This window comes from Aotus nancymaae, unplaced genomic scaffold (assembly GCF_030222135.1).
Source record: "Aotus nancymaae isolate 86718 unplaced genomic scaffold, 86718_ANA_hifiasm-v0.15.2.pri h1tg000004l, whole genome shotgun sequence".
Classification (NCBI taxonomy): Eukaryota; Metazoa; Chordata; class Mammalia; order Primates; family Aotidae; genus Aotus; species Aotus nancymaae.
In genome coordinates, this window is record NW_026988415.1 from 40189676 (window position 1) to 40216417 (window position 26742).

At 46.5% G+C, this 26742-nt stretch overlaps 1 protein-coding gene across 6 annotated transcripts in view; it reads right to left on the minus strand.

Moving 5' to 3' along the window:
• The window catches only part of FRMPD3 (FERM and PDZ domain containing 3), a 147904-nt gene that overhangs the window by 68755 nt on the left and 52407 nt on the right, over positions 1-26742 (minus strand). The window contains exon 2 of one of the 6 annotated variants that reach the window (XM_012451682.2): positions 2452-2606. The exons of the other annotated variants lie outside the window; for them this stretch is intronic. Within the exon in view, the coding sequence (XP_012307105.2) occupies positions 2452-2599 (148 nt within the window). The 5' untranslated portion in view covers positions 2600-2606. The remainder of the gene's footprint in view (positions 1-2451; positions 2607-26742) is intronic. 6 annotated transcript variants of the gene reach the window in all.

Genomic DNA, 26742 nt, shown 5'->3' on the forward strand with positions numbered 1-26742 from the left:
GGGTAGAGGGGTACCACAAGGGTGTGCTACCTCTGATGTTTAGCAAAGATCTTCTTGGAGAAAAGCTTCTCAGATACTTGGGGAGAATGAGAAGTCAGATCCAGCCTGACTCAAATTTGAAAGAAATATTCAATGACACGACCCACTATCAAACTTGCCTTGACTCTTGTCCATGTCCACCTTGAAGGGCCAGATCCCAACTTCTCCCTCTCGCTCCAAAGAAGGGTGCTGCCCAAATTCCAAAAATGTGAGCATACAAAGCAAATATGTCACTTGGGCACAGCACAGTAGCTTCTACACTCTAGAGCCATTGAGCTGTGCTCAAGTGACATATTGAGGATGCTGTGGATGGCTATGCCAGCACAGGCAGGAGGATTCACTGCTCGAGCAGCAGTTTCCCTAAACACACTAGGCCGAATCTCCTGACAGTACACTAGCTTCAGGAGCAGAGTATGGTGGTGAAGAGTATACTCTTTACAGCCAAACAGACAGGGACTTTAATCCAAATCTGCAATTCATTGGTTGTGTAACCTTGGACAAGACATTTAATCTCTCTGATTCTCTCTTACTTCATCTATAAAATGGGAAAATAACAGTATATTTACATCATAGGAATGTTGGGAAGATGAATGAGATGATAAATATATAGCACTTAAAACAGCTGATTGATGTTGCTAAGAACTGGATAATTGCTAGTTATACCATCCAAGGGACAATTCCTTCAACTCATTCATTCCTTCTATCTACTTCTGCCAAAAATGCCAGTCTCTTAGGTGGAGGCCACTCTATCTATCTTCTTCCTCCTTTCCCTCCCCTCCCTTTCTTCTGTCTAACAGAAGAGTTCCTCATGGACCTCAACCGCCTTTATGAGCCTTGGCCGTTTGATGGTTTGTTGGCTTGATCAACCATAATTGCTCCTCTGTAGGATACTTTTTTGTCTTTATTATGGCCTTAAGTAAAGAACCAAACAAGTCGTGTGCATTCAGGAGCCACCTGGGCCAGAAGTAGTACTATGGATCAGCCTTTTATAGGGCTTTTATAGGGCTGCGCATACCAGCGCCATGGCTTTTTGCGGTTCTTGCCTGGGGCTTTTATTCTCTTCACCCCTCCAACTCCTTCTTCATTGTTGTACCTTTGGCAGTTGACCTCCTCTAGGCCTGGGGGCTTTCTTCAGCTCTGCAAATTCTGTCTCATTTGAAGTTAAAGTAGGGGCTCCTGGTGGTCTAAGTGTTAGCTTGTCCCTCTTTCCCAGGATAAATTTGATTTCTGATCAGAGATTCAAAATCTTTTTGCCAAACTGCATGACTGACTCTGGAGCCTTAGGTCAGCACGGACTCCTGTACTAAATTGTTGTTGTGTATGTGTGCTTTTTTTCCCTCTGTGCCCTCCAGTTGAAGAGAGAGCTTACAAAAATCTTTTTCTTTTCCTTGGAGGATTGCAAAATTCATCAAATTTCTGCAAGACCAGTTTGTACTCTGGCTGCTCCTCTTGACTGAGCGAGAAACTGTTGTAAACATCTAAAGCCTCAGGCCCAGCAAGTCAGGAATAAAGCTCCATTCCGTCTGTCTTTTTTGTGAATGCCTAGCAGATTCAAAACAAGACAGTACTTTAGCCTTTTCCCATTTCAGTCATGATGGCAAGGCTCCGTAGCTTAGGTGGGTCTTTGCTTGTTTCATTCCAAATGGTCCCTTTCAGGCCCTACTTCCCCTGCATGGCTCAGACAGGCCCAGGTGCAAACCTTGGCTCTGCTGCTTTATAGCTGAGTGACCCTGGACAAGTCATTTCTCTTTCATTATGCCTCAGTTTCCTCGTTTGCAAAATGGGAAATGATTTTACTGATTTACCTTGCAGGGGTGGCTGTGAGTATTAAACAAGATGATGCAAAGTACATAGTAGATACTTAATCAATGGTAGATGTTTGGTACTGCCACTCAGCCATTCAGAGATTTCATTATCCTTTCCTCTCCTATCCCACCTGTGGGATTCTGGTCTTCAGTGACTGACCTATTTCATGTACATGTCTCCACAGCCTGATAGTTAGATTCTTGAGAACAGGAACTGTGTATTGTACTTTCCTACAACATTGCTAGGCTTAGAGTAGGCAATCTATAAATACTTGTTGAATTAAATAGAATAGGTACTTTGTTTTGCAAGGCATTATGGCTCTTTTATGAACGTTCGATGCAAAGGGAAGCTTTATTAAGACCCAGACACCATTAAACAATCAACTGCAGCCTTTTTCTAGGGCTCCAAACAGCCTCAATGGTTTGTGTCTGTCAGTCTTAAAAGGCCAGCTCCCTCACACAGTTATTGTTTGGCAAGTCTTCAACCATTCTTCATGAATTCTTCAGCAACACAGGTAGAATACTTGGAAGCTCTGCTTTTTGGGAAGATATGTATGTGTTGGGAGACAGGAATCAGGGCTAGGGGGACACTCTGAGGGACACCTACCTGGCCTCACAGATCGAACCACCACAGGCCTCTCACTGCCAGCCACGAAGCCAAAGCCATATATAGGGTCTCGGTGAATGGTCACTTGTCGCAGTATCTCTGCTGGCAGCTGCTCACATTCCATATCATTTGCGCTCTCTTCCTGCATCACATGACTGGGGAAAGGGGAAGATGGGAGCAAAACAAGATGCACAGGGAACTAAGCCTCAGAACCAGCTGGGAGAGATGCCGGTTAGGGTTCTGGCCCTGGCACCCAGGAGTTTACAGCTTAGCTTCCTACATCCTCTGGAACCAATAGAGATGATGACTGCCTCATATTTCAGATTGGAGAAAGAGAAATATCTAGAAACTGTCTTCAGGGCTAGAGCCAATAGAAGAAACTGATGTCATGAGCCTGAAATTAGAGTCAGACCCTTCCTCTCAGATACTGGGACTCCAGAAGGAATCCAATGCAAATATTCTGCAGAAGTTAACTGGTATCCTCCATTGACTTAGCTATTAACTCCCTAAAGGAAACCAAAACTTTGCAGGAAGAGACCACAAGACAGACAAGTAAGTGGCGGAAGAACTGTGAAGTTGTTCCAGAAGATGGAGCATCTTCATGAAGCCTCGATGCATTTTTTTTTGAGATGAAGTCTCACTCTGTCACCCAGGCTGGAGTGCAGTGGCAAAATCTCAGCTCACCACAACCTCTGCCTCCTGGGTTCACGTGATTCTCCTTCCTCAGCCTCCCAAGTAGCTGGAACTGCAGGCGTGTGCCACCATGGCCGGCTAATTTTTGTATTTTTAGTAGAGGTGGGGTTTCGCCATGTTGGCCAGGCTGGTCTCAAACTCCTGGTCTCAAGTGATCCTCTCACCTCAGCCTCCCAAAGTGCTGGGATTATAAGCGAGAACCACCACAACCAGCCCATACTGATGCAATTTTAAGGTTAAATATATCTTAGGATGTATTAAAAAAATGATTTAGGCAGCATATATAAATAAATGTGCTAATATCTGGGACCACATTTGTCCGTAATGCCAATGTCTTTCAGTTAATGAAACACCTGGAAAAGAGTTCCTGTAGGCCAGAAGGGGAGCTGCATCTTGGGGCTGCCAGCATACCTGAAAGCCCAGAGGAGCTGGGAGAAGAGAAATCGCTGACCTAACGCTGGGGAGAGATTACGCATTGTTCTCCCGATGCCCACAACTTAAGTGACTAAAGCTTAGGGATTCCAGAAGAGCTTCATAAATTCTCCATCAAGGACCAGGGGAGGCATACTGCAGGCAAGAAGGGGTTTGAGTGTAGTATTCAAGTGAAGAGTCCTGAAGGGTGAGGGTGTAGAGACATCGAGGCCTGTGATGGCACTGGTTGCCAAGGACAGGGAAGGAGGTAAAAGGAGGAATGAATGGTCAAGGGGAAGGGCAGGGCATGTAGAGATAGAGGAGAGAGGGCCAGGGCCAAGTGACCCAGAGCCTTAGCTCGCTCATCTGGCATCACTACAACCGCAGACTTTTAGGCATTCTCTATAGATGGGCTTAAGTTTTCTAGCCTCAGTAAGTATGTTTGCTAAAATTATGATTCAAGGCAGAGCCCTTCAGAACAAGATACAGAGGGCCAGGGCCAGGAGTAATTAATAAGCTAGTATAAGGTTTGTAAAAATAAGTAGGAGGTTTTGACACTCTGAGGGCAATGCGATTCATTTTTTTAATGGGGTCTTGCTCTGTTGCCCAGGCTGGAGTGTAGTGGCACGATCTCGGCTCACTGCAACCTACATCTCCCAGGTTCAAGCGATTCGCCTGCCTCAGTCTCCAGGAGAGTAGCTGGGATTACAGACACATGCCACCGCACCTGGCTAATTTTTGTATTTTTAGTAGAGATGGGGTTTCATCTTGTTGGCCAGGCTGGTCTTGAACTCCTGACCTCAGGACCCAGAAAGAGAGCACATTCCCTCACTGTTTTTTTTTTTTTTTTTTTTGAGACAGAGTTTCGCTCTTGTTACCCAGGCTGGAGTGCAATGGCGTGATCTCAGCTCACTGCAACCTCCGCCTCCTGGGTTCAGGCAATTCTCCTGCCTCAGCCTCCTGAGTAGCTGGGATTACAGGCATGCACCACCACGCCCAGCTAATTTTTTGTATTTTTAGTAGAGACGGGGTTTCACCATGTTGACCAGGATGGTCTCGATCTCTTGACCTCGTGATCCACCCGCCTCGGCCTCCTAAAGTGCTGGGATTACAGGCGTGAGCCACCACACTTGGATGAGAGCAATGCAGTTCTTTATTAGCTGAGAATATCAAATTCATCAGTAGCAAATGGTTTCAGGCATTTAAGTTGTTTATCAGGACAGTTTCAGTAATTAGAGAGAAGCTTTAGGACAATTTATAGGGGAAGGGGAAAAGATTTAGAATAATTGTATAAAAAAGAAATTCATAGCCTGGCAAAGAACCCTGAAGTTGTCTCTATCATATAAGATCTCTCTGGCTGTACCTCATGCTGGCTTGGAGTCTGTCTGTCGCGCCTTAGCGAGGTAGAAGGGGATGCTAGGAAGAGGTCGAGCCTCTAGAAGGCGAATTCAGAAACTTGCTCCTCCCCTCTCACACCACTAAGATAAATGGTCACTTTTCAATGGAAAGTCACTCTGAAGCTGGAACTTGTCTGATTAGTGTCCTGGACAGGCACCCTCCTGGCATAGGGACCCTCTGAAGCTGGATACAGGCTGGCGCCTCTTTCAGTTTGGCTCCTGGTGGCAGGCAGGAGCTTGTCCTTGAAGGGAGCCAGAGAGCATCTTCCTGCAGCTGCTGTCTTGTCTCACTCCTAGGGCTATTTGGGAAATGAGCCCTTTGCTTCCTGCCACCCTAACTTGTTGGCACTAAAAGGACTTCTTGGGATGGCACCAGCTCATTTCCGACATGGACATCAGCCAGGGAAGGCTGTGCAAACTGTGGCATGGCGAGCAGGAGCTCCGGCAAGGAAGACAGACGCAGGTGTGCTGCGGAAGCGCTTGGGACACTGTCCTACACTCAGTGCTCCCCTTTGATCCCTGCCACTGCAGCCTCCCATTTGCTCCTTTTTCCTTTCTTTGAAGCAGAAGACACTTTAGTTTCCATTGGGCCTTGAGGTACTGTCACTTCTGAAGAAAATGGGCACTCCTAGAGCCAGAGGAATCAATAAGCAAACAGTGTTTTGTGACAGAAGTGCTTTGCTTTATTCTTTTGACTTAAAATTAATCAACAAATATTTATCAAGTGCCTACTCAGAAAGGCTAGTGCTCTGGGGGACACAGGAGAAGTGACAGGTCTCTGCCCTCAAAGAGCTTTCAGTCTAGCTGGGGGAGAAAAGACAAGTGTGTATACTGAACAAGATAATTACAGTGCTAACTGACACTGGTAGATGAGGGCTATAACTAAGTTCCAACTTGAGTGTTCAGAGGAGGAGGTAGAGAACCTGGAGATGGCTCCATGGACGAAGTAGGGATTGTACTCACTGGCCAAGAAAGGGCAGAGTTGTGGAGAGAGACAAAAACCAAACTGTCCATAGGTGCATTCCATCTTCCTGCAGGAAGCCCAGCCAAGTGGTTCATAGCCGCAGGCATGTCTACAATTGTGGCTGGAGCTAATTCATCCCTGGGTTGTCCCTAACTGAGCTGGACTAACTGCCCTTCACTGTCTTCAATTCTGCAAGCAGCCCTTTCCTCACACCACTTCCAGGCATCTTGGGACAGGGGAAAAACACCTCCATTAACAGACCAGTAGATCATTTTACAATTCAAATGGAAGTTGTTCCTTCCCTCCTGGAGTTTGCCTCTTTTAGTGTCTGCAGCTCAGTCCCTCTGAAATTTGCTAAGTGCCTGGAGACTTGGGAATGACACTGAAGGCAAGCAGTGATGGATGACAGGAGCTCAGCTGTCCATGGGTCACATGACTATCCTCCTGGGGGAAACAGGCAATTTGACTTTGAAAGATGTTTGGCTTCTGGTTCCTTCAAACAGGGCATCCCTGAACAAAATTGTGAAGCAGCCAAAGCTTATCCCCTCACTCCACCAGCTTTGTTTCTGAGGCCTGCTATTTCTTCTGCTGTTTGCCCCAAAGTATGCAATGCCTTAATTCTCTCCCCTTCTTACCAAAGTCCCCAAAGGTATCCCCTCACCCTGTGCCAGGCTTGCCCTCTCTGTTTAGTGACCTGGGTAAAGGCCTAGCCTTTCTGCCTAATGATAACAACGTTTTATATTTGTACAGTTCTTTTCCTTTTGACACCCATTACTTCATTTGAGAAAAGGTGCTTTCACATCCATTATCTCCTCTGTCCTGCCAAATAGGGTAGACGACTGTCCCTCCTCCATCCCAGCCTTCTAGGTAGGAGATGAAGAGGCACAGATCCATAGTGGCTAAGTACATTAGTGGCCCAGCTGGGACTGCATCTGTATGCTAGGACCCACAATCGCAGCACCCCCTACCTGCTCCCACACAGGGTCCAGGGCTGTCTGGCTATCCAGAGTCTCCATTGCAAGCTGCCCCAACCCCACAGTCAGCAGCACTCTATGTCCTAGCCCAGCCTGAATGCTCAACCCACATCATAATTAACCTGTCTCTGAGCCTGTTCACTCCACGTTGTTGGGAGAATGAAATGAGATCATGGCTACAGAAGCGCTTAGGAAGGTTAAGCATATGACACAAATGTAGAGGTGGCGACATTATTGGTAGCATTATTCAGGGTGGCTGGAGAAGCAGAGAAAGGGAGCCAGAGATAAAGTTCATCCGCTTCATACAGCCGAAGCCCTTCCCCCAACTCCTTGCCTCTAGGAGACAGCCCCACAATGCACTCTGTCCACTCATTTTCCCGGCAGTTCTTTCCCTGACCCAACTACCAGACAACCTGGCTCCCTCTGGATGCCCTGATTCCTCCATGGGCTAAACTGATCCCTCCATCACTGTCCAAAGAGGGACTGGTAGCTCGAGCTCATGCTAACAACTGTTGCTAGGCAGGATGTGGCTAAAGGACAAATGAACCGAGAAAAAGATGGAATGATTCTAAGCTGATGCTCTCCCGACTTGTGCTTTCATGCAGGAAGATGGAAATGTAACGCTAAATTTCCAGGCATCCGTTTTTAGTTCTCTAGCCCTCTTTGCCTTTGGCTCCTTTTTCTTTACATTTGGTTGACTCCTTGGGAAGTCTTGTCACTCCCCTCAAGACTGGCAGGATTTGGAACCATGTGGGGCCAATTAGCCCTCTGATTCTGGTAAGAGAAGCCTGACTCTCCTGGAAGCTCTAGAGATCCAGCATGGCAGGCGAGCAGCTGGACCCCCGTAAGACGCCATATTCCCCGGTGGCAGAGATGGCAGCCCATCCCCAGCACTGTGAAGTAGCTGCTCTGGGTGCCCTTTTGTAAGCAGCTTGGGCACAAACCCTTCTTCCTGTAAAGGAGCCCTTGCTTGTTATTTCAGCTAGCTGCTCCTTATTCTGGCAACGCTGCTCAAACTTTAAAGTACACACAAATCACTTGGGAGTATTGCTAAAATGATTCTGATGCAGTAGATCTGGAGCAAGGTCTGAGACTAACAAATTCCAGGGTCGTGCCCATGCTGCAGGTCCACAGACCACACTTTGAAAAGCCAGGACTGAAAAGAATGCTATTTTTAGACAACGGAAGAGCTACAGTCAGGTGGGAGAACCCAGGTGCTTTTATTCCACTGGGTTATGGCATTGAAGGCCCGGGTTAAAACACAAATGTTATCTTTTGTGGACACATAAATTGATTCAAAGGACTTGCTGGTTGAGTCAGATTTACCCCAGGAGAGAACAAGGAGGGTTCTAAACTGACAAGAAATAAGACAGATATGGTTGCATTGAGGAAAAGTAGAGAGAAGATCTTAAAGAGGGGATACTGTTTAAGTCAAGCTGAAGAGTGTGTCCTCAGGATAGCCTGAGGACAGTGACATCTGAGAGTAAGGTGAGAAAAATGCTGAAAAAGAAGACAGTGCAGAAAACAGTAATATCAGCTGCCATTTATTGAGGACTTCCTATGCTCCAGGTGCTGTCCACAAATTATGTCACTCCACTTTCACAATAACCTCATGAGCTAGGTGGTATTATGTCCATTTTACAGAGAAGGAAACTGAGATTTGGGAAGAGAGACTAAGTAATTTGCTGAAGGATATACCCCTATATATATTGTGTGGCACCGAAATGTGAACCCAGGTCTGCCTAACTCAAAGGCCAATCATCTTCCACAATTTGTGGCAAGAACCTTTAGATAAAGAAGGGTTTTTGTTGTTGTTGCCGTTGTTTTGTTTTTAAGACAGGGTCTCACTCTCATTGCCCAGTGGAGCCATCACGTCTCACTGCAGCCTTGACTTCCTGGGATCAGATGATCCTCCCACCTCAGCCTCCCCAGAAGCTGGGACTACAGGTGCATGCTACCATGCATAGCTAATTTTTTTTTTTTTTTTGTATTTTTTGTAGAGACACAGTTTTGCCATGCTAGCTAGGCTGGTCTTGAACTCCTGGGCTCAAGTGATCTGCCCGCCTCAGCCTCCTAAAGTGCTGGGATTTCAGGCATGAGCAACAGCACCCAGCCTAAAGTATTTTTCTAGAAGGCAATGAGATAGGCTTGGTGAGAGGATTCAGCAGACTACTCTTCCCTAAGTGAACTGAAGGCGGATTCAATTCTGTCTGTAAGAGCAGCCTCCCTTGAAGCTCCCCCAACCCCGCACCAGCAGCTAACCTATCAGAGATTCCAGACCCAGGACTGGCTTTCTATATGTCTTTAAACCCACCCTCCCATATGTGAGATCATCCCATAATGCCTCGCCTTCCTGTTTACTTCATTCACCACCAGAAAGAAATCTACTTAACTCTGGTCCTTAGAACCCTGACTCTGTTACCCACAGCAGTCTGTTTACACTCTTATCCCGTTTTTCTCCTCCCTATCAAACCATTCTAGTGTGTCCGCTGGAACTCTCAATCAACAACAAACTCTCCTATAGCCTCAATTTAGTCTCTGAAAGTGTCCTTTACCTTCTCTCCCAATTGAGACTTGTGTATTCCTTGAGGGCACCACTTATCCACTAGCCCTCTCAAATGGAAGCTGGGGTTTTTTGTTTTGTTTTTCTCTTGCAAAACCCAAGTCCTCTGGGACCTGCAAGTGAGATAAGTGTCCTCCTTGCTTGCCAATGCTGCCTCCAGGCCATTACTCTTCCTTTCTGCAAAATATCCTGCGCCTTTGAGGAACCTGCCTGCCGCCCACCTCTACCACTCTCTTTCTCCTCATAGTTATCTACAGATTTCCTGAGTCAGTCCCACATTCACTGAGGACTTTAGTTCCCAGTCACATGTGATCATTCCCTCCCACTCCTTAAAAAAAAATCACGGTAAAATATCTGTAACACAAAAGTTACCATTTTAACCATTTTATTTATTTATTGAGACAGGGTCTCACTCTGTCACCCAGGCTGGAGTGCAGTGGCAGAATCACAGCTCACTGCAGCCTCCACCTTCCAGGCTCAAGCAATCCCACTTCAGACACCCAAGCAGCTGGGACCACAGGCGTGTGCCACCTTGCCTATTTTTTTTTTTTTTGGTATCTTTTGTAGAGATGGGGTTTTGCCATATTGCCCAGGCTGGTCTTGAACTCTTGGGCTTAAGGAATCCACCCACCTCAGCCTCCCAAAGTGTTAGGATTACAAATGTGAACCACCGTGCCCAGCCTAGCATTTTTGAAAGTACAGTTTTATGGCATTAAGTACACTTTTATTATTATGTGACCATCACCACCATCCATCTCCAGAACTCTTTCATCTTTCAAAAACTGAAACTCTGTATCCATTAAATCGTAACCCCTCATTCCCTCTCCCACCCCCAATCAAGGAAGCCACAATTCTACTTTCTGTCTCTATGAATTTGATTACTGTAGGAATCTCATATAAGAGGAATCATACAAATCTGTCCTTTTGTGACTAGCATATTTCTCTTAGTATAATGTCTTCAAGGTTCATCCATGATGCTGCATGTGTCAGAATTTCCTTCCTTTAAAGACTAATAGTCCATTGTGTGTATGTACCACATCTTATTAATCTGTCGATGGATACTTGGATTGTTTCTACCTTTTGGTTGTTGTGAACAATATAGCTATGAACATGGGTGTACGAATATCTGGTGCAGACCCTGTATTCTTTTGGGTACATACCCAGAAGTGGAACTGCTGGATCATAAGGAAGTTCTATGTTTTGCTTTTTGAGGAATCATCGTATTGTTTTCCACAGCAGCTGTATCATTTATGTTCCCACCAGCAATACACAAATGTTCCAATTTCTCCACAACCTGGCCAACGTTCCAACACTTACTATTTTCTGTGTTTTTCATTTGTTTTTATAATAGCCTTCCTAATGGGTATGCCCTCTCCAACTCTTGATATCATTATTGGTGAATTCAACAACCACACGGTGATGAGAAGCCCTCTAAATATTGCTTCTTCCACTTAACTCACACCATCATCACCTACCTAGACTTTGAGTCATCATCAGATATTGCACTACCCCCAAAATCTAAATGCCCAATATCCCATTCTTTATGACACCATCCATCCTGCCAGTTTACCTCCACAAGGCTCCCCCCACTGCAGGAAGCATCTGAATGCGTCATGATCACCTATTCACTTCCCACTTGATATTTCCTTTTCCTGGAACTCTCTTCCCTCATATTTCACAGAGCTGGCTCTTCATCCTTCAGGTCTCAGCTTAAATGTCACCTTTCCAGAGATGCTGCCTATCTGCAAGCACTTTCTCCTACTTATTCAGTTTTTTTTCTCTCCTTCAAGTTCCTTTTTATTTTCACTTCTCTTCAAGTCCAGCTTAGAGTTCCTAGTCTATCATTATGATCATTCCCTTGGAAACACCTTCAACTTCCTTACTTCCTCCCCATGTGCTATACCTAATTCTTTGATGAACTCAATTATCCATGCCTGCATCCAAGTAGCTGAAGGGTGCTAAAGAAAAATCACACAACTGGGTAGCTGGATTCCACTTTAAAATCCATGGGTATAGGTTTTCAATGCTGTCTCATCCGTCCGTCCTTCCGTCCTTCCTTCCTTCCTTCCTTCCTTCCTTTTTTTTGATGAAGTTTCGCTTTTGATGCCTAGGCTGGAGTGCATGAGAATAAGCTCTCAACGCTGTCTGGTCCTTTCCTTCTTTCCTTCCTTCCTTCCTTCCTTCCTTCCTCCCTCCCTCCCTCCCTCCCTCCCTCCCTCCCTCCCTCTCTCCCTCCCTCCCTTCCTTTTTTTTTTTTGTCGAACTTTTGCTTTTGATGTCCAGGCTGGAGTACAATGGTGCGATCTTGGCTCACTGCAACCTCTGCCTCCTGGGTTCAAGCAGTTCTTTTGCCTCAGCTTCCTGAGTAGCTGGGATTACAGACACCTGGCTATTTTTTGTATGTTTTAGTAGAGACGGGGTTTTGCCATGTTGGCCAGGCTGCTCTCGAACTCCTAACCTCAGGTGATCTGCCTGCCTCAGCCTCCCAAAGTGCTGGGATTACAGGCGTGAGCCACCATGCCCCGCCATGATCATCATTTTCTCTCTCTCTAAAATGACTATTTCATAGCTCCTCCTCTATTCTCCATCTTCTTTACTTTCCCATTTTCCCCAAGAAGTGTCAGCTGATTACCTCATCCCATAGACTACTGTAAAAACAGAAGCCATCAGATGAAAGCTCCTTCAACTTACCACCACCAAATCTATACACTACGCCATCTACATCTGTACTAATGTTTTATTTTTCCCTATTAAAATTGAGAATGTTTCTTTTCTTCTATCATGGCAAATCTCCTTACTTATGTTCTGGTACCATCCCTTCTCATCTTCTCAAGGATTTTACTCCTTTGGGCATTTATTCTCCTCCCTAAATTACCAAACTCTCTACCACTCCAGAATCATGCCAGCGTGCTGACGGAAGTCATCCATTCTTTTTTTTTTTTTTTTTTTTTTTTTTTTTTAAGAGAAAGAGAGAGAGAATAGGAAGGAGAAAAAAGGAAGAGAAAGAGAGAGAGAGAATGGGGAGGAGGGAGAAGGAAAAGAAAGAGGGAGAGAGAATGGGAGTATTGCTTTCTTGCCCAGGCTAGAATGCAATTTAGTAATGGGTATTGAAAACCTCTTTTATACTGATAATTATACTTAATGATGTAATCAGGAAGGAGTAAGGGAAGAAGATAACAAACAAACAGCCAACCAATATTTAATTTAAACCTATGAAATGCTATGCGATTACTGAGGAGTGATTTACTTCCAATTATATAGTCACCTTTGGAATAGGTGTGAGGTGGTAATGTATGTTTTGTGTATTTGAAGTGGAGAGTACTATAAATATTTATTAAGTTTACTTGTTCCGGGTCTGAGTTCAAGTTCTGAATATCCTTGTTAATTTTCTATCTCGTTGATCTATAGAATCGTTAGCTCTTCTTGTTGCATTGATCCTTTTGCCATTATGTAATGTCATTCCTCGCCTCTTTTGATCTTTGTTGCTTTAAAGTCTACTTTATCAGAGGTGAGAATTGCATCTGCTGCTTTTTGTTTATTAGTTTATTTTTACTCTCTGTTCAATTGGTAAATCTTCCTCCTTCTCTCTGAGTCTTTGTGTATTGTTTCATGTAAGATGGGCCCGGATGCAGCATACCGATGGGTTTTGGCTTTTTATCCAATTAAAATATATGTAAGTTTAATACCAGCATTTGATGCTAGCTGGCTGTTTTGCCCATTAGTTGATGTGAATTTTTTATTGTGTTAAAGTTCTTTGCTTTTTGATATATTTTTGGAAAGGCTGATATTGGTTGTTCCTTTATATGTATAGTGCTTCTTTCAGAAGCTCTTGTAAAGCAGGCCTGGTGGTGGTGAACTCTCTAAGTACTTGTTTGTTCGCAAAAGATTTAATTTTTCCTTCGCACATAAAGTTTAGTTTGGCTGGATAGGAAATTCTGGGTTGAAAGTTCTTTTCTTTAAGGATGTTAAATATTGGTCCCCACTCTTTTCTGGCTTGTAGGGTTTCTGCTGAGAGATCTGCTGTAAGTCTGATAGGTTTCCCTTTATGGGTAACCTGAACTTTCTCTCTAGCTGCCCTTAGTATTTTCTCCTTCATTTCAACCCTAATAAATCTGGCGATTATGTGCCTTGGGGTTGGTCTTCTTGAAGAATATCTTTGTGGTGTTCTCTGTATTACCTGGAGTTGAATATTACCCTGCCTTGCCAGGTTGGGAAAATTTTCCTGAATGATATCCTGAAGAGTATTTTCCAACTTGGATTCATTCTCTTCATCACATTCAGGTACACCTATCAAACGTAAATTAGGTCTTTTCACATAGTCCCATATTTCCTGGAGACTTTGCTCATTCCTTTTCATCCTTTTTTCTGCATTTTTGTCTTCTCGTTTCATTTCACTGAGCTGGTCCTCGACTTCTGATATCCTTCCTTCCGCTTGATCAATTCGACTGTTTAAACTTGTGCATGCTTCGCGAAGTTCTCGTGTTGTGTTTTTCAGCTCCATCAATTCACTTATATTCTTCTCTAAATTGTCCATTCTCATTAACATTTCGTTAAACCTTTTTTCAAGGTTCTTAGTTTCTTTGCATTGGGTTAGAATAAGTTCTTTTAATTCACAGAAGTTTCTTATCACCCACGTTTGGAAACCTGCTTCTGTTATTGGAATACCGGTGTAATCTATTAAGCCTTGTTCCGTTACTGATGAGGAATTGCAATCCCCTGTAGAGGGAGAGGCATTCTGATTTTGAGTATTCTCTACCTTTTTACGCTGGTTTCTTCCCTTCATTATATATTTGTCCGTCTGTCGTCTTTATAATTACCGACTTTCTAACTGGGTCTCTGACGTCCAACTTGTTGATTCCCTGCGCCGAAATCTGAGCAATCCACTGAGCCGGCCAAAAGAGCGGTGTTAAGATTGATGGTGCTTTTCTGCCCGGGAATATCCGGACTCTGCACCAAGAACTGGCGTGCTAAGGCACCAGCAAAACCGCCACGCCGGCCACAAGAGTCGCCCTGGCAACCCGTGGAGCTCCTCCACTGGGAATCTCGTGGTCCGTGAGCAACTAATATTCGTCTGAAAGTGTGGCGTCCTCTCGTTCTTTGCGCTTTCACTGGGAGGTACGTGCCCGAGCTGCTAATCATCAGCCATCTTGGATCTCTCTCCCATTCTTAAGAAAACAAACAAAATCTACCTCTCTCTACTCCACAATTTCCTTGCAGTGTCTGTGCCATTTTCCTGGTCCCCTTGGCAACAAAATTCTTCAAAGACGTTTTCTACACATATGCCTCCACTTCATCTCTATTTTTTTTCTTTTTACTGCCTCTACATTAAGGACACAACACTTCTTCATCTCTTATTTGCTCCCCGAACCACTATCCTCTGGCTTCCACATCTGTCACTCTGCAGAGTTGCTCTTGTTAAGGTCCCCAATGGCCTCCATTGTCATCTGTCATTCCTCACGTACTCAACTCCTCAATAGCTGTAGACAGTTGGCCACTCCATCCTTGCTGAAACATTCTCGTCTCTTGGCTTCTAAGACTACCTCCAAACTGTCCTCCTACCTCTCTGGCCACTTTTTCTTAGTCTCCTTTGTGGGCTTCTCCTCCCCTACTTAATCACTAGATATTGGGGTTCCTTGCAACTCAGTTCCAGGACTTCTAGTCTCTCTCTACTCTCTTTCCTAAGGTGATCTCATCCAGTCTCCTGGTTTTAAATTCAATCTATATTCAGACAGCTCCCAAATCTGCATCCTCCTCTGTGAGCTCTGAAACTCATATACTCTGACATCTCTACTTTTATGCCTCACAGGAATCTCAAACTTATGTCCAAAACTGAACTCTTGATTTATATTCCCCCTCAAACCTCGGTTTCTCTCAGCCTTCCTCGTCTCAGCACATGGCACCATCAGCTCTTCAATTACTTAAGCCAGAAATCTAAGAGTCATTCTTGAGACCTGTGTCTCCCTTTCCCTTACTTCCTCATCCAGTCCCTCAGTATTGTATATGCATTGTCAGCTGTCAATTAAAAACCCATCCAAGGCCTGGCGAGGTGGCTCACGTCTGTGATCCCAGCCCTTTGGGAGGCTGAAGTGGGCAGATCACCTGAGGTCAGAAGTTTGAGACCAGCCTGGCCAACATGGTGAAACCCTGTCTCTACTGAAAATACAAAAATTAGCCAGGTGTGGTGACACGTGCCTGTAATCCCAGCTACTCTGGAGGCTGACTCAGGAGAATCACTTGAACCTAGGAGGCAGAGGTTGCAGTGAGCTGAGATTCCACCAAGACTCTGTCTCAAAACAAACACAAACAAACAAACCCATCCAGGATCTGATGGCTCTCTCCCTCTCCATGGCTGTCACCCAGTTCAAGTTACCGTCATCTCTCCTGTGAGTTGCTGCCCTCTTCAAAGTCTGGTCTCTATAGATATTGCAAAAAGTCCAGATCAGATCCTGTCACTCCCCTGCTTAAAACCCTTCAGACATTTCCTACTGCAAGCACATAATATCCAAAGTCCTTTTGTGTGGCTCACAAGGCCAAGCACGATTTCTTTCTGCCCTCCCTGCCAACCCCCCACCCATGCTATTCTTCTTCTTAACTGCTACAATCTGGCCCTCCTGGCCTCCTTTTAGTTTCTCAACACACCAAGATCTTTGACACCTTAAGGCATTCCCACTTGATATTCCTTTTTCCTGGAAACCTCTTTTCCCATTCTTCATATGGCTGAATTTATCTCTTAAGTCTCCACTTAAATATCACCTCCTCACAGAGGCTTTCCCTGGAAACTTTACCTTGGTTATTCTCTACTATTGCAACATGTTCATTTCCTTCTTGGGACTCATACTCATCACGATTTGTAGTTATATATTCATTTTTGTGATTATTTGGCTGTAAACTCTATAAGAGTAGGAACTCTGACTTTTTTGTTCAACAGTATATCTCCTCCACTTGGTAAGATCCTGGCACACAGGAAGTGCTTAGTAGTTTCTAAATCGACCAATGCATGAATAGAAGTGGATTTGAGGCATACAGATTAGAATCCTCTGGCCATTCCATGCAATTTATTATCAAATGCCTACTGCTTGTGTCTCAGCCTGTGAAAGGCACGTTTCTGGATGGGAAGTCTGGCCCATGGGAGAAACCCTTCAACATCTCTGTCCAAAGACAAAGTCAGGGAAAGAATGTAGTCAAAGAAACAGTACAGGGAGGGCTACAAGCTAAGAAGGAATGGGAGATGGCATGGCTCCACCCTTTTTAGGGGAGTGATGGTGGGAAATCCAACAGCTATTCCTTCTCAGGGAAGGAATTTTTTTACGGGTAGACAACTATCCTTTTAGAATGGCAAGAGGCAGGAGGATGGGCAGGATGACTTTGAGTAGTCCTTGCCACTCTGAGAGTCTCTGGGTAGATGATTTGGTTACTTTCCTAGGACTTCCTCTCGATTTCCCTTCTAGGTCTTTACAGCCCTGCAACTTCCTCTTCAGGCGAGCTTGGAGAGGCATCTTCTAGAAAACCTGGCATTGTCTGGATTCTTTTTCTCATTGTCCAAATAGTTGCTTTTCCCCAGTGGGCTGGAATGGAGACACCTGTCACCCATTTTAGCAGGTCAGGAGGGAGCAGGTGGAGAGACCAAGGTCATCTTTCCTTTCACAAATACCTGGAAGCCTGGAGTCACCTTGCAAAAGACCAACCCCATAATGCTTCTGAGAGGAAGCTGCAGAGGACCCTCTATACAGCTGTCCCTCCCCTGTCCCCTCCTCTCTCTAGGAGCTACATAGTCAATCGATTCAGACATGTTGTCTAATAGGTCCAGACACGCTCCTAAACCCTCCCTGCTGGGGCTGCCAGCCCGGTGACAGATGTGAGGCCTGTGCCAGATGTGAGTCTGATGCCATATGGCACTGTGGGTCACAAGGTCTGAAGCTGCTGCCACTGAGCTGTGGCAGAATTAGTGGGGAGATCCTTGTGTTTTAGCCTCCACTCACCTGTCACTGGCAGAGGCAGTGAGGGGGAACTGGAGCAATGAAATATTCATAGGAGCTTGAAGGCGTTGTCATGTCACACCAAAGAGCCCTGGGCACCCCAGCCTCTACCCTCCATGTATCATACCAACTAATTCTGAAGGAGGCAGAGATATTTAGAGATTGACTGAGCTAGAAAGGGAGAGATGAGGAATGAAGGGAAAGACACAGGCAAGAGAGAAAGACAGCTGAGCAGGAAAGGGGACCAGGCAGAGCAAAGAGGGAGAGGAAAAGAGAGGCCATGAAAACAAGATAAAGAGGAGAAATAAGACAAGAGGAGGGCCTTGCAGACGGCCAAGGGGAAGGTTCACACTTGGGGAAGGCAAGCACTGCAGAAGCCGTGGAGCCACCTCTCGTTGTCTTGGCTTTTTGGAGGCGCTCTCTAGTTCCTCACCTGCTCTTTTTTAAATGCTCTTAAGCTCTCCCCCACCCGCTCTGCCCTCAGGGCTCCCACTGCTGCTAAAGGGCCACAGGGTAATGACAGTCTTTTGGTAGAGGACCTTGGGTGATGAAGATTTGAGGGAGGGAACTGCTATTTTGCCATGCTGAGAGCCTAACTGTACCCTCCCCATCTCATGGATGGGGATGCAGCAGGCAAGGGGTAAATCAGAAACGGCATGAGGAAGAGACCCAGGACACCTTCCTGACTTAGGCCAGTTTCCCAGTCACCAGAGGCTGTAGTGTGTGTGAGAAAGAGGAGATCAAAAAAAGAAAATAAGAAGTGGAGAGAATTCCAGAAAGTGGGAGGGAATGGTCATGATGAGCAAAGTGGAGTTGGCAGGGAAAAGAGCAGCAGGCCTGAATTCTTCCCCTCAGTGAACACATCTCTCCAAGGCCAGGCTGGGCTGCAGAACGCTGGCACAGAATGCTAAGCCAGAAAAGGGTCCCTGGCCACCCAGATCTCTCTCTCCTCTTGGATCTCAGACTTTAACCTGCCAAGGGCTGAAATGTAAACAAACCTTGGAGGGCAGACAGGGGGAGCAGGTGTGGGCAGGAGCTTCTGGGAACTTCCCAACAGGTAGCCAAAGACCCAGAGCTCAAATAGCACTCCTCTGGGGGCTGTTTGGCAGGTGCCTGCTGCACAGGGCTCTGGGCAAAACCTCCTGAAGCCAAATGTGGGCCTACTCAGCTGGCTGGCTGTGCCATCTCCCTCCTTCCTGTGAGGCTGCTAGGCATCGATGGCCTGGGCCACCAGCCTTCCATGCCTCCAACCCCTGACGTTCATCAAACTCCTGGAGAATCTCAGAGTTGGCAGGGAGCTTGGAGTTTATTGACTTCCCCCTTGTCTACTCTCTGCTGATTTCCAGAAGCAGCAGGGGGAAGCTTTCTAGAAGATGACTGCAGCTGGGTACTGCAGGAAGGGCCAGATTTGAGCAAGTGGAGAGGGAGGGCACTGAGAACAGGCCCAGAGACAGAAGGGAATAGGCGCATGTGGCAAGAGGCATTAACACAATAGCCTGAGTAGATGAGGGGGTTGCTGGGGAGATATTACTTGGGAAGCAAGCAGCATAGCTGACCCAGCATAGACAGTGAGTAGGCCTTTCCCTCACTCCCTCTCTCATGTCTGGCTCTGTTGGGACTCTGGGTTCTACCCTCCACCCCTAACTCCCATGCCCTTTTGGGAAGCTCGTGAAGAGAGAGGCAGGCCGGTCTAGTCAGAGCTGGACAGAGAAAGGCACATCTATCTCAATACTTTGCCTAGATGTCTATCTGCTCCTCCCACTTGCCTGAGATGATGCAGGTGGTATCTGAAGCCAAGAACTTATGACCAGCAGTTGCCAAGCCAAGCTGACTTCCTGTGAGGGAGCAACCCTTGATTCCTTCCAGTGCACCGTCTCTGAATTGTCCAATCAGGAGCACAGTCCAGAGACAGGGCAAAAATTAGGCCAAAAACCCAGTAGTCAAAGGAAGGTACATGAATAGAGACCTGGTAAACTAATGTCACCTTGTCTGGAGGCATCCAGAAACACCAACAGCAGCCTCAGGACAATGAGACACCTTTTATTCTGCCTAATTGCATCTTCCTGCTGAGAGGGAGGAAAGAATTATAAGGTCTTTCTTAAACAGAGGTCAGAAAAGGGGAATGAAGTTGGTGAACCTTCCACCTAAGAATAAAAGCCGAGAGCAAGAGGATGTGCTGTTCTGAACTACTAACACAAGAGGGTATGTGAGTTAGCACCAAAATACTCTGTACCTCCCCCACGCTGGTAGCTGGGAAACCCCTGTCTGTTTCCTGAAGGTGAGTGACAGAGAAATTACAAACCTCAGAGCACCTGTGGGCTTGTCTTTGGGTGCAGCAAGGACAGGCAGGGAGTGGGTGGGTAAGAAGATTGGATCCTACTATACAACCAGGCTTGGGGAAAACAGAATCCTAGGGAATCCTGGGAACCCACAAGCTCTCTATATGGAAACACCGATTTGATGATGGACTCCAGACTTGACTCACTAAGGCAGAAAAGCAGAGCCAGGCATTTTAGGAAGAATCAAGAAAAGTAAGGAAAAATGATTTTGTTTGGCCCAACCTTCAGTTACCCAAACATTCTATTAACCAGAAAATCCATTCTCTAAGCATTCAGGTTTGGGGATTATGATGTTGTTGTTGCTGCTGCTGCTGTTTTTTCAGTAATCAAAATCCACAGAGATGAGGCTCTCTGTTATAGAAGAATGCAAACTCTGCTCTGATTTCTCCCTTCTTATAAGGGTAATAATAGTAGAGTCCCTTACTGTGAATCAGGGGCTTCCTCTACCAGCTTTTAGATAGCATTCATTCATTCATTCATTCATATATGCAATAAAAGTTTACTGAGCACCTACTGTGTGCCTGGCATAGTGATGAGTACTGGAGATTTGGAGATAAATAAGGCCCAGTCCGTCCCCTTAGGGAGGTTGCACTCTAAGGTGGAGGCAGGTATGTAAACAGACTAATGTAAAACCATGTGTTACCTGGTACCACAGAGGGCAACAGAAGATGCTGTGTAAGCACAGAAGAGGGTATTCCCCTAACCATGCTGTGACTCCCAGTAGAAGACCACCTCTCTCTCCTCTCACCAAAGGTGAGAAAGACATTCCAGGAAAGGAATGTCAAACCTGGCAGCAAAGGAAAAATTAAGAAGATTCAGTAAAGAGGGAAATCTCTAGATATTTAAGTAACTGCAATTATAAAAATAAATCATAGAATAAATTCAGGCAAAACTGAAGGGAATGTTTAATTTGAGGACTAATGCTACCCACTGACTCCTTTCATGTCACTTTAGGAAATGATACAGTGCAGTTTGAAGAGGCCACAGAGACAGCCAGGGACACAGCCCAGCACTGGACTTGTCAGCCACATATCTAATGTATCACCCCAAAGCTACACATGGAAGGTCCCCCTCTCATGGGAGGAGCCAGAAAGGATGGACCACTAGCAGATGCATTGAGATCCAGCCAGAGTAATAGTGACCAAAGTCATAAAGCTCACGTACCCCATTATGCCCACACTGAAGAAGGTCCATGCAGAGCTAGCTCTATGAATGGGCCAAGGCCAGCAGTGAGGAGCTATAAATAACCCAACTGCAGAGCCAGATGTGACACAGGAACATCCCCGAGGGACCTGGCTACATTCAGGTTTCAGGTTTCAGGTTTCAGCTCACAGAGGCCAAGCTGGAGGGAGGGGGGCGAATATCAATGAGCACAGCAATGCTATTACTCATGGATGGGCTGCAGCTCTTGCTCTTGAAGTCCTATCCTAGAAACAAGTTCCCCTTCTCACCCTAGGGGGTAAGAAGATGGCTTTGCCCAGCATTGCAAGTAAGGCTCTAAAAACTTTTCAGAAAATAATTCCTAATAAAGGTACTCAGATATAGCCATAATATCGGATTAACAGCTCCAAGCCAGCAGACCAGACACTTGTCTAATTAATAAAACTTATAAAGCAGAACAACATATTGATGTTACAGGCAAGGCACTTAGTACAACAACAAAACCCAAATCCATGCAGAACACTCCATCTTCTCTAGGAAGCCCTCTCTCTGCCAACCTGTACAATCACTTCCTGAGTGCAAAGAGGGGATGGGGAAAGGAGAGCATAGTGTAGAGCTCTGGGCAACTGGCTTGGGGGAGAAGGGGACTGTAGGGAAGACAAACCTCTGTCACATGCACAAATCTTCTAAAGGGTAGTTCCAACTTGAGCTTTGGAGTTAGTGATCTGGGCTGGAATCCCAACTCTGTGGCAAATTGCTTAACCTCTTGAGCCTCAGTTGCTTCATCTATAAAATGGGGTTCATGGGGTGCCTACTTCGAAGCACCTTACATGAAGATTAAATACATATGAAGTACTGGTGCAAAGGAAGTGCTCAATCAGTAATGGCTATTAGCAATTATTGTTATCATTATTGCTAGGCACCTACTAATAAACTTTGCTGTCTTGTTATAGTGCACTAGGTTTACCTTTCTCCACAGGATGTAATGGGGGTGATTTAAAAATTGATTCAAAACTCTTTGCACCTGGGCCATGACTTCAGATGTACAGAATAAATACATTTTGCTGTAGGGAAATCAAATTCAATTTTACTACTTCATTAAAGCCAAATTCTCATCATATTTCTAGTAGTTAACAGTGAGGGAGCTGAAGTAAAACTGGTTTGAGATCCCAGGTCTGCATCTCACTGGCTGTGGGACCTTGGGCTTGTGGACCTCTCTGCGCTTTAATTTCCTGATCTGTAAAATGGGGGTAGTATCCACCCCATAGGGATGTTGTGAAGATTAAATAGGGCAATGCATGTAAAGCACTTAGAACTGTGCCTGGCACAAAGAAAGCACTGAGTGAATGCCAGCTACTGTTCTCACTGTACATGGACTACCTAAAGAGCTTAGCACAATGTCGGGCACATAGTAATAATAGTAGCTACTAGGATCATCAGTACTCTAAGTAAAATGAGTGACTGAGGGTGGAGGAACAGAAGTAAGATGTGGGTGTTCTCCACGAAGGGACTGAGTTAAGATAAGCTCGCCTTTGGGACCTCATGCCCCCCTCTCCCCCCAGTTTTACAGAGCTTAAGAAAGGAAAGTGACAGGCACGTTTCTGCATATTCCCGATTGCTAACATTTTCTGTGATTGGTGCACCACCTCGTAGGGTGGTCTTGCTTCTCCACCCGGCGGAGCTTCGCGAACGCTGACGCTTCAACCCGCCTCACCGGAGAGCTGGCCAGCCAGGGTATCCCCGCACCGCGGAAGCAGAGGCGCTGAGGGGCGGGGGTGGGAGAGGCGGCTAGAAGCCCCTGGCACTTCCAAGGCGTAAAGGCGGGAAGGGCAGGGTCCGAGAACTCAGAGGGGCAGCCTCCTCCTCCACTGCACTCGGGTAGTTCCCCTCCCAGCTTCTGGCTCTCCTCGCCCCTTTTTTCCCCATCCCCCCGCACCCCGCAGCGGAAAACTTCCCACTCGCGCCGCCACTTTTCCAACAGTGTCCAAAACCTCATCCCCGCGCATCTTGCCTTCCAATTTCCTCTTTCGTGGCCTCAAAGGGGCCCGCGGGCTGCCGGGCGACCCAAACAATTCCTTGGGATCTCGGGGTGAGGGATGGAGATGGATGTCTGCTCCCGACGTGTCAACTCAGTCCAAAGACCAGGTGGAGGGGGCCCCTGCCAGCGCCGGCCCCAAGTCACTTTGAGGGGCTAATGAGGACCCTAGCGCTCGACCGCCAAACCCCTAACCCTACAGACCCCTGCGTCAACGGCCAGGCGCCCCCTAACCCAGCTGCTGAGAGCGCAGTACTTACTGTCGGGGCCCCCTCCGGACCCGGGCTGGGCTACTGCCCGGCCGGGAACTGTCTCGCTGCCTCCCTCTCGCGCTGCCCCTGGCTCTGCCCAGCGCCGAAGGTAGCAGCAGCGGCGTCTGTAGGAAGAGAAAGATCACGCCTGCCTTAGAAACCCAGCCCCTGATGTGACCAGAATCTTAAAGAAGGAGGCGACTGGCTCAGCCCCAGAGCCGCGGCTGAGGTGGCAAACTAGCGAGGGAGCTGGTAAACACGGCGTCTGCTGCCTCTCACCCGTTCGCAATCGGGCCGTCGCGGGGACAGTCGGTGCCCCCAGTAGGACCCCTCACCTCTCCACTGGGGACCTGCCCACTCGGGGGAGCTGGGGAGGGAGAGGATGGGAGGACATACATGTGCGGACAATCCGGTTGCCACTTGCTTAATTACTAAGTGCCAGGCACTGTGCTTTACATCCATTTTCTCATTCCAGCATCCTCTCCACTGTACGGCAAATAAAATTGAGGCTCACAGGAGCAAAGCAAGGAGCCCCCAGTACAAGCTCTACTAATATGTGGTAGGACCGATTTAATACCCGAGGGATCTCAAATTCCAGGTTGCCTGCTTCAAAAGCCACCTTGTGCTACTGCAAAGCAGCATTTGAATACCTGTGTCCCTACCTCCAGTTTCCCCATTTTTTCCTGACTGGACTAGGAACAAATGGCAACTCTGGGTCAGTTTGCCCGTGGAGATGGAGCCCTGGCAGGCAGGATCCTGACTGCAGTGTCTACATCCAGAGAATGGCCATCCCTCTTCACCTCAGACAATTCATTCATCCTACATTTATTATGTACCTACTATGTGCCAGGGCTTCTGGGAGACAGAAAATGGAAAAGGAAGAAGTCTCAGTCCAGGTGGCATTCCAGGAGACAGTCATTGAGTCTTTGAGGTCTGGGTTATGCTAGAAGTGTCAATGGGGTGACAGTCAGTGGTCCTAAAAGAGTGGGCGACCAGTGTTCCCAGACACCTCTTCCATGGCAGAACCTCGGGAGCCACTGTTAGGGGACATGGGGTGAGACAGGGCTTGCAGAGACAACGTGGGGAGAATCCATTCTGACTCCTTCCTGCTGCTGGAGTAAGGACCCACACCACCTCTTTAAAGGATGAGTGGAAGGCAGCCTTATTGGGACATTAAGCTCTGTGGCTTCTGCATGGGATCTATCCCAATCTTCACACCTTGGCAATAGCTTCTATGAAATGAGAAAGGTATTTTATTCCTTCCTTCCTGGTCAAAATGATGAAATAGCACAACATTTCCTGCCCCTTCTTCATTTGATCATTTTAAAAAGAGCACTTTTAGAACTTCTATTGCTTCCTGCCTTGCCCCAACTTATCCATGCAGTCATTCATTTAGCAAATATTTATGTATTTATTTATTTTGAGACAAGGTCTGGTTCTATTGCCGAGGTTGGTTCACTGCAACCTCTGTCTCCCGGTCATTTAGCAAATATTTACTAGCATCTACTTTGTGCTAAGCACTGTGCTAGGAGCAGGGCACCTGTGGTTTTGTGGAGGGGGGTCTGCATGGAGGTGGAAAAATTACAGGGCTGGAAGTTAGAAAACACGTTTGAAGTACTTAGTCCTTTGACTAAATAGCTGTGTGACCCTAGATGAGTCATGTTTCCTTTGGGGACCTGTTTTCTTGTTGTTCAAACAGGGATAATAACACCTTCTTATCCTACTTCACGGGAGCATTTGTGTGGCTCGATGGAGATAATGGATGTGAAGGAGCTTTGAAAAGTATAAAGCCACTAGACAAATGTCAGGGATTAGTCTGTCTCCAAGGTGGGAGGGGGCTGCTGGGAAGTAAAGCTTAAAAGAAATCCTGGCTGACTCTCCCAAATTGATTGCACTAAATTCCATCTTCCTTGAATCACTGAGCCTGCACCTGGGTGGGAGTCTCTGCTCTGTGAAATACGGTTCTCCCTCAGCAGTGCCCATGACACACGAGTTAGTGATGACTTGGCCTTAAGCCTCGGAGATTGTTTTGGGGACTTGAATGGAACCAGCAGAACAGTCTTGGCTCTGGGTTTAAAATTATTGGCAATGGCAATCTCCTCTTCCTACTCTAGCCCATCCAACTCAAGGACTGCAGGTTTCTGGGTAGAAACCACTTGAGGCCTCCAGAGATACCCACTTCAGAAAGCACAGGGCTCATGTCAGACAGCAGAGGTTGGCCATGTGGGTGGATGCTTTATTTTGTTGGAAGCTGGGGGTTCTGTATTCTGCCTAGATAGCTGAGATCTGCAATAGAACTAGTGGAGACTTTGGAAAGGTCTCTGGCTTGCTCTTCTTACCCTCTATAAGCCACTGTAAGTATACCTACAATCTAAATTACAGTACTATGCTTTCTATACAAATGTAGCTTCAAGACATTTCCCAAATTTCTAGAAGCACTCTTCTCTACCCTCTCCTACCCCAAGTAAATGCACACTGTAAGGAAATATAGGGTCTTGCCAGACAAAACCAGTTTCCAGACAAAGCCGCTAGCCTCCTCCGTTCCCTTCCTCCTTTCCACCAGTTTTCAGGGGCTTCCCCTGAAGCCCCTAGGATATAAAAAATGCTAGAATTGACGGCAGAACAGAAAAGGCTTAGGAAACTGGGAACCACAGGCAAGCCCAGAGTTGCACTGCACAGCTCTGGAGCAGAACCAGAATGGAAGTCAGAGGGAGCAACAGAAAGCACCCGGCCTTGAGCCAAGGCACCTGAAGCCAGCAAGTCCCTGGGGGAGGTGCAGAACAGACAGACTCCACACCCAGCCTCCCTTGGCAGTTTCAGAGCCCATCCCTCTTGCGGCTGAGGCTTCTCTCAACGTCTTCATAGATTCCCTTGTCACATCCATCTCTCCCAGGCTGCTCCTCTTAATAAAGTGCCACCGCGGCCACTCCAGACAGACTGATGTTATCCTTCACTCACCCGCCCTTCTTCCCAGCATGGGCCACACAGCAGTGATTCAGGCCTCCCAGGTCACCGTGCAGTCTCCTGGGGAAATGCTTTCAGAGTGCCCAAGCTAGGGTTTGATGGAAGATTTGGGTATGGGCGTATCAAATACTCCTTCCTTGCCCATCAGGGTGGCCTGAATCCTGGATTCAGTGTTGCCCTGAGTTCCCAAGCGTACTTTGGCCTGCGTCTTCTTCACTGGCCCTGCTGCCATTGCTCTCCCGCACTGTATAACCTGTGTCTAATTTGCAAAGCCTTTCTCCTAGTGGTCGTCAGGTGGTCTGTGCCCCTCTGAAAGAACAGAAAGCTTTGAGATCCAAATGAATGAATCACCAATGGTGAAATTTCAGGCACAATGACAGACAATTGAGGAGACATATTTGATCACATCATGTTTACCTATGTGTAAGGCTGGCCCTGAGGATATTCTGGCATTTTCCCTCAGATATAATGAAGACTTGGGATAGATAATAGCAAAGAAGACAACAGAAAATACACCAGGCTGGGAACAGGGAAATCTTGCTGCTCATCCCAGGTCTTACACT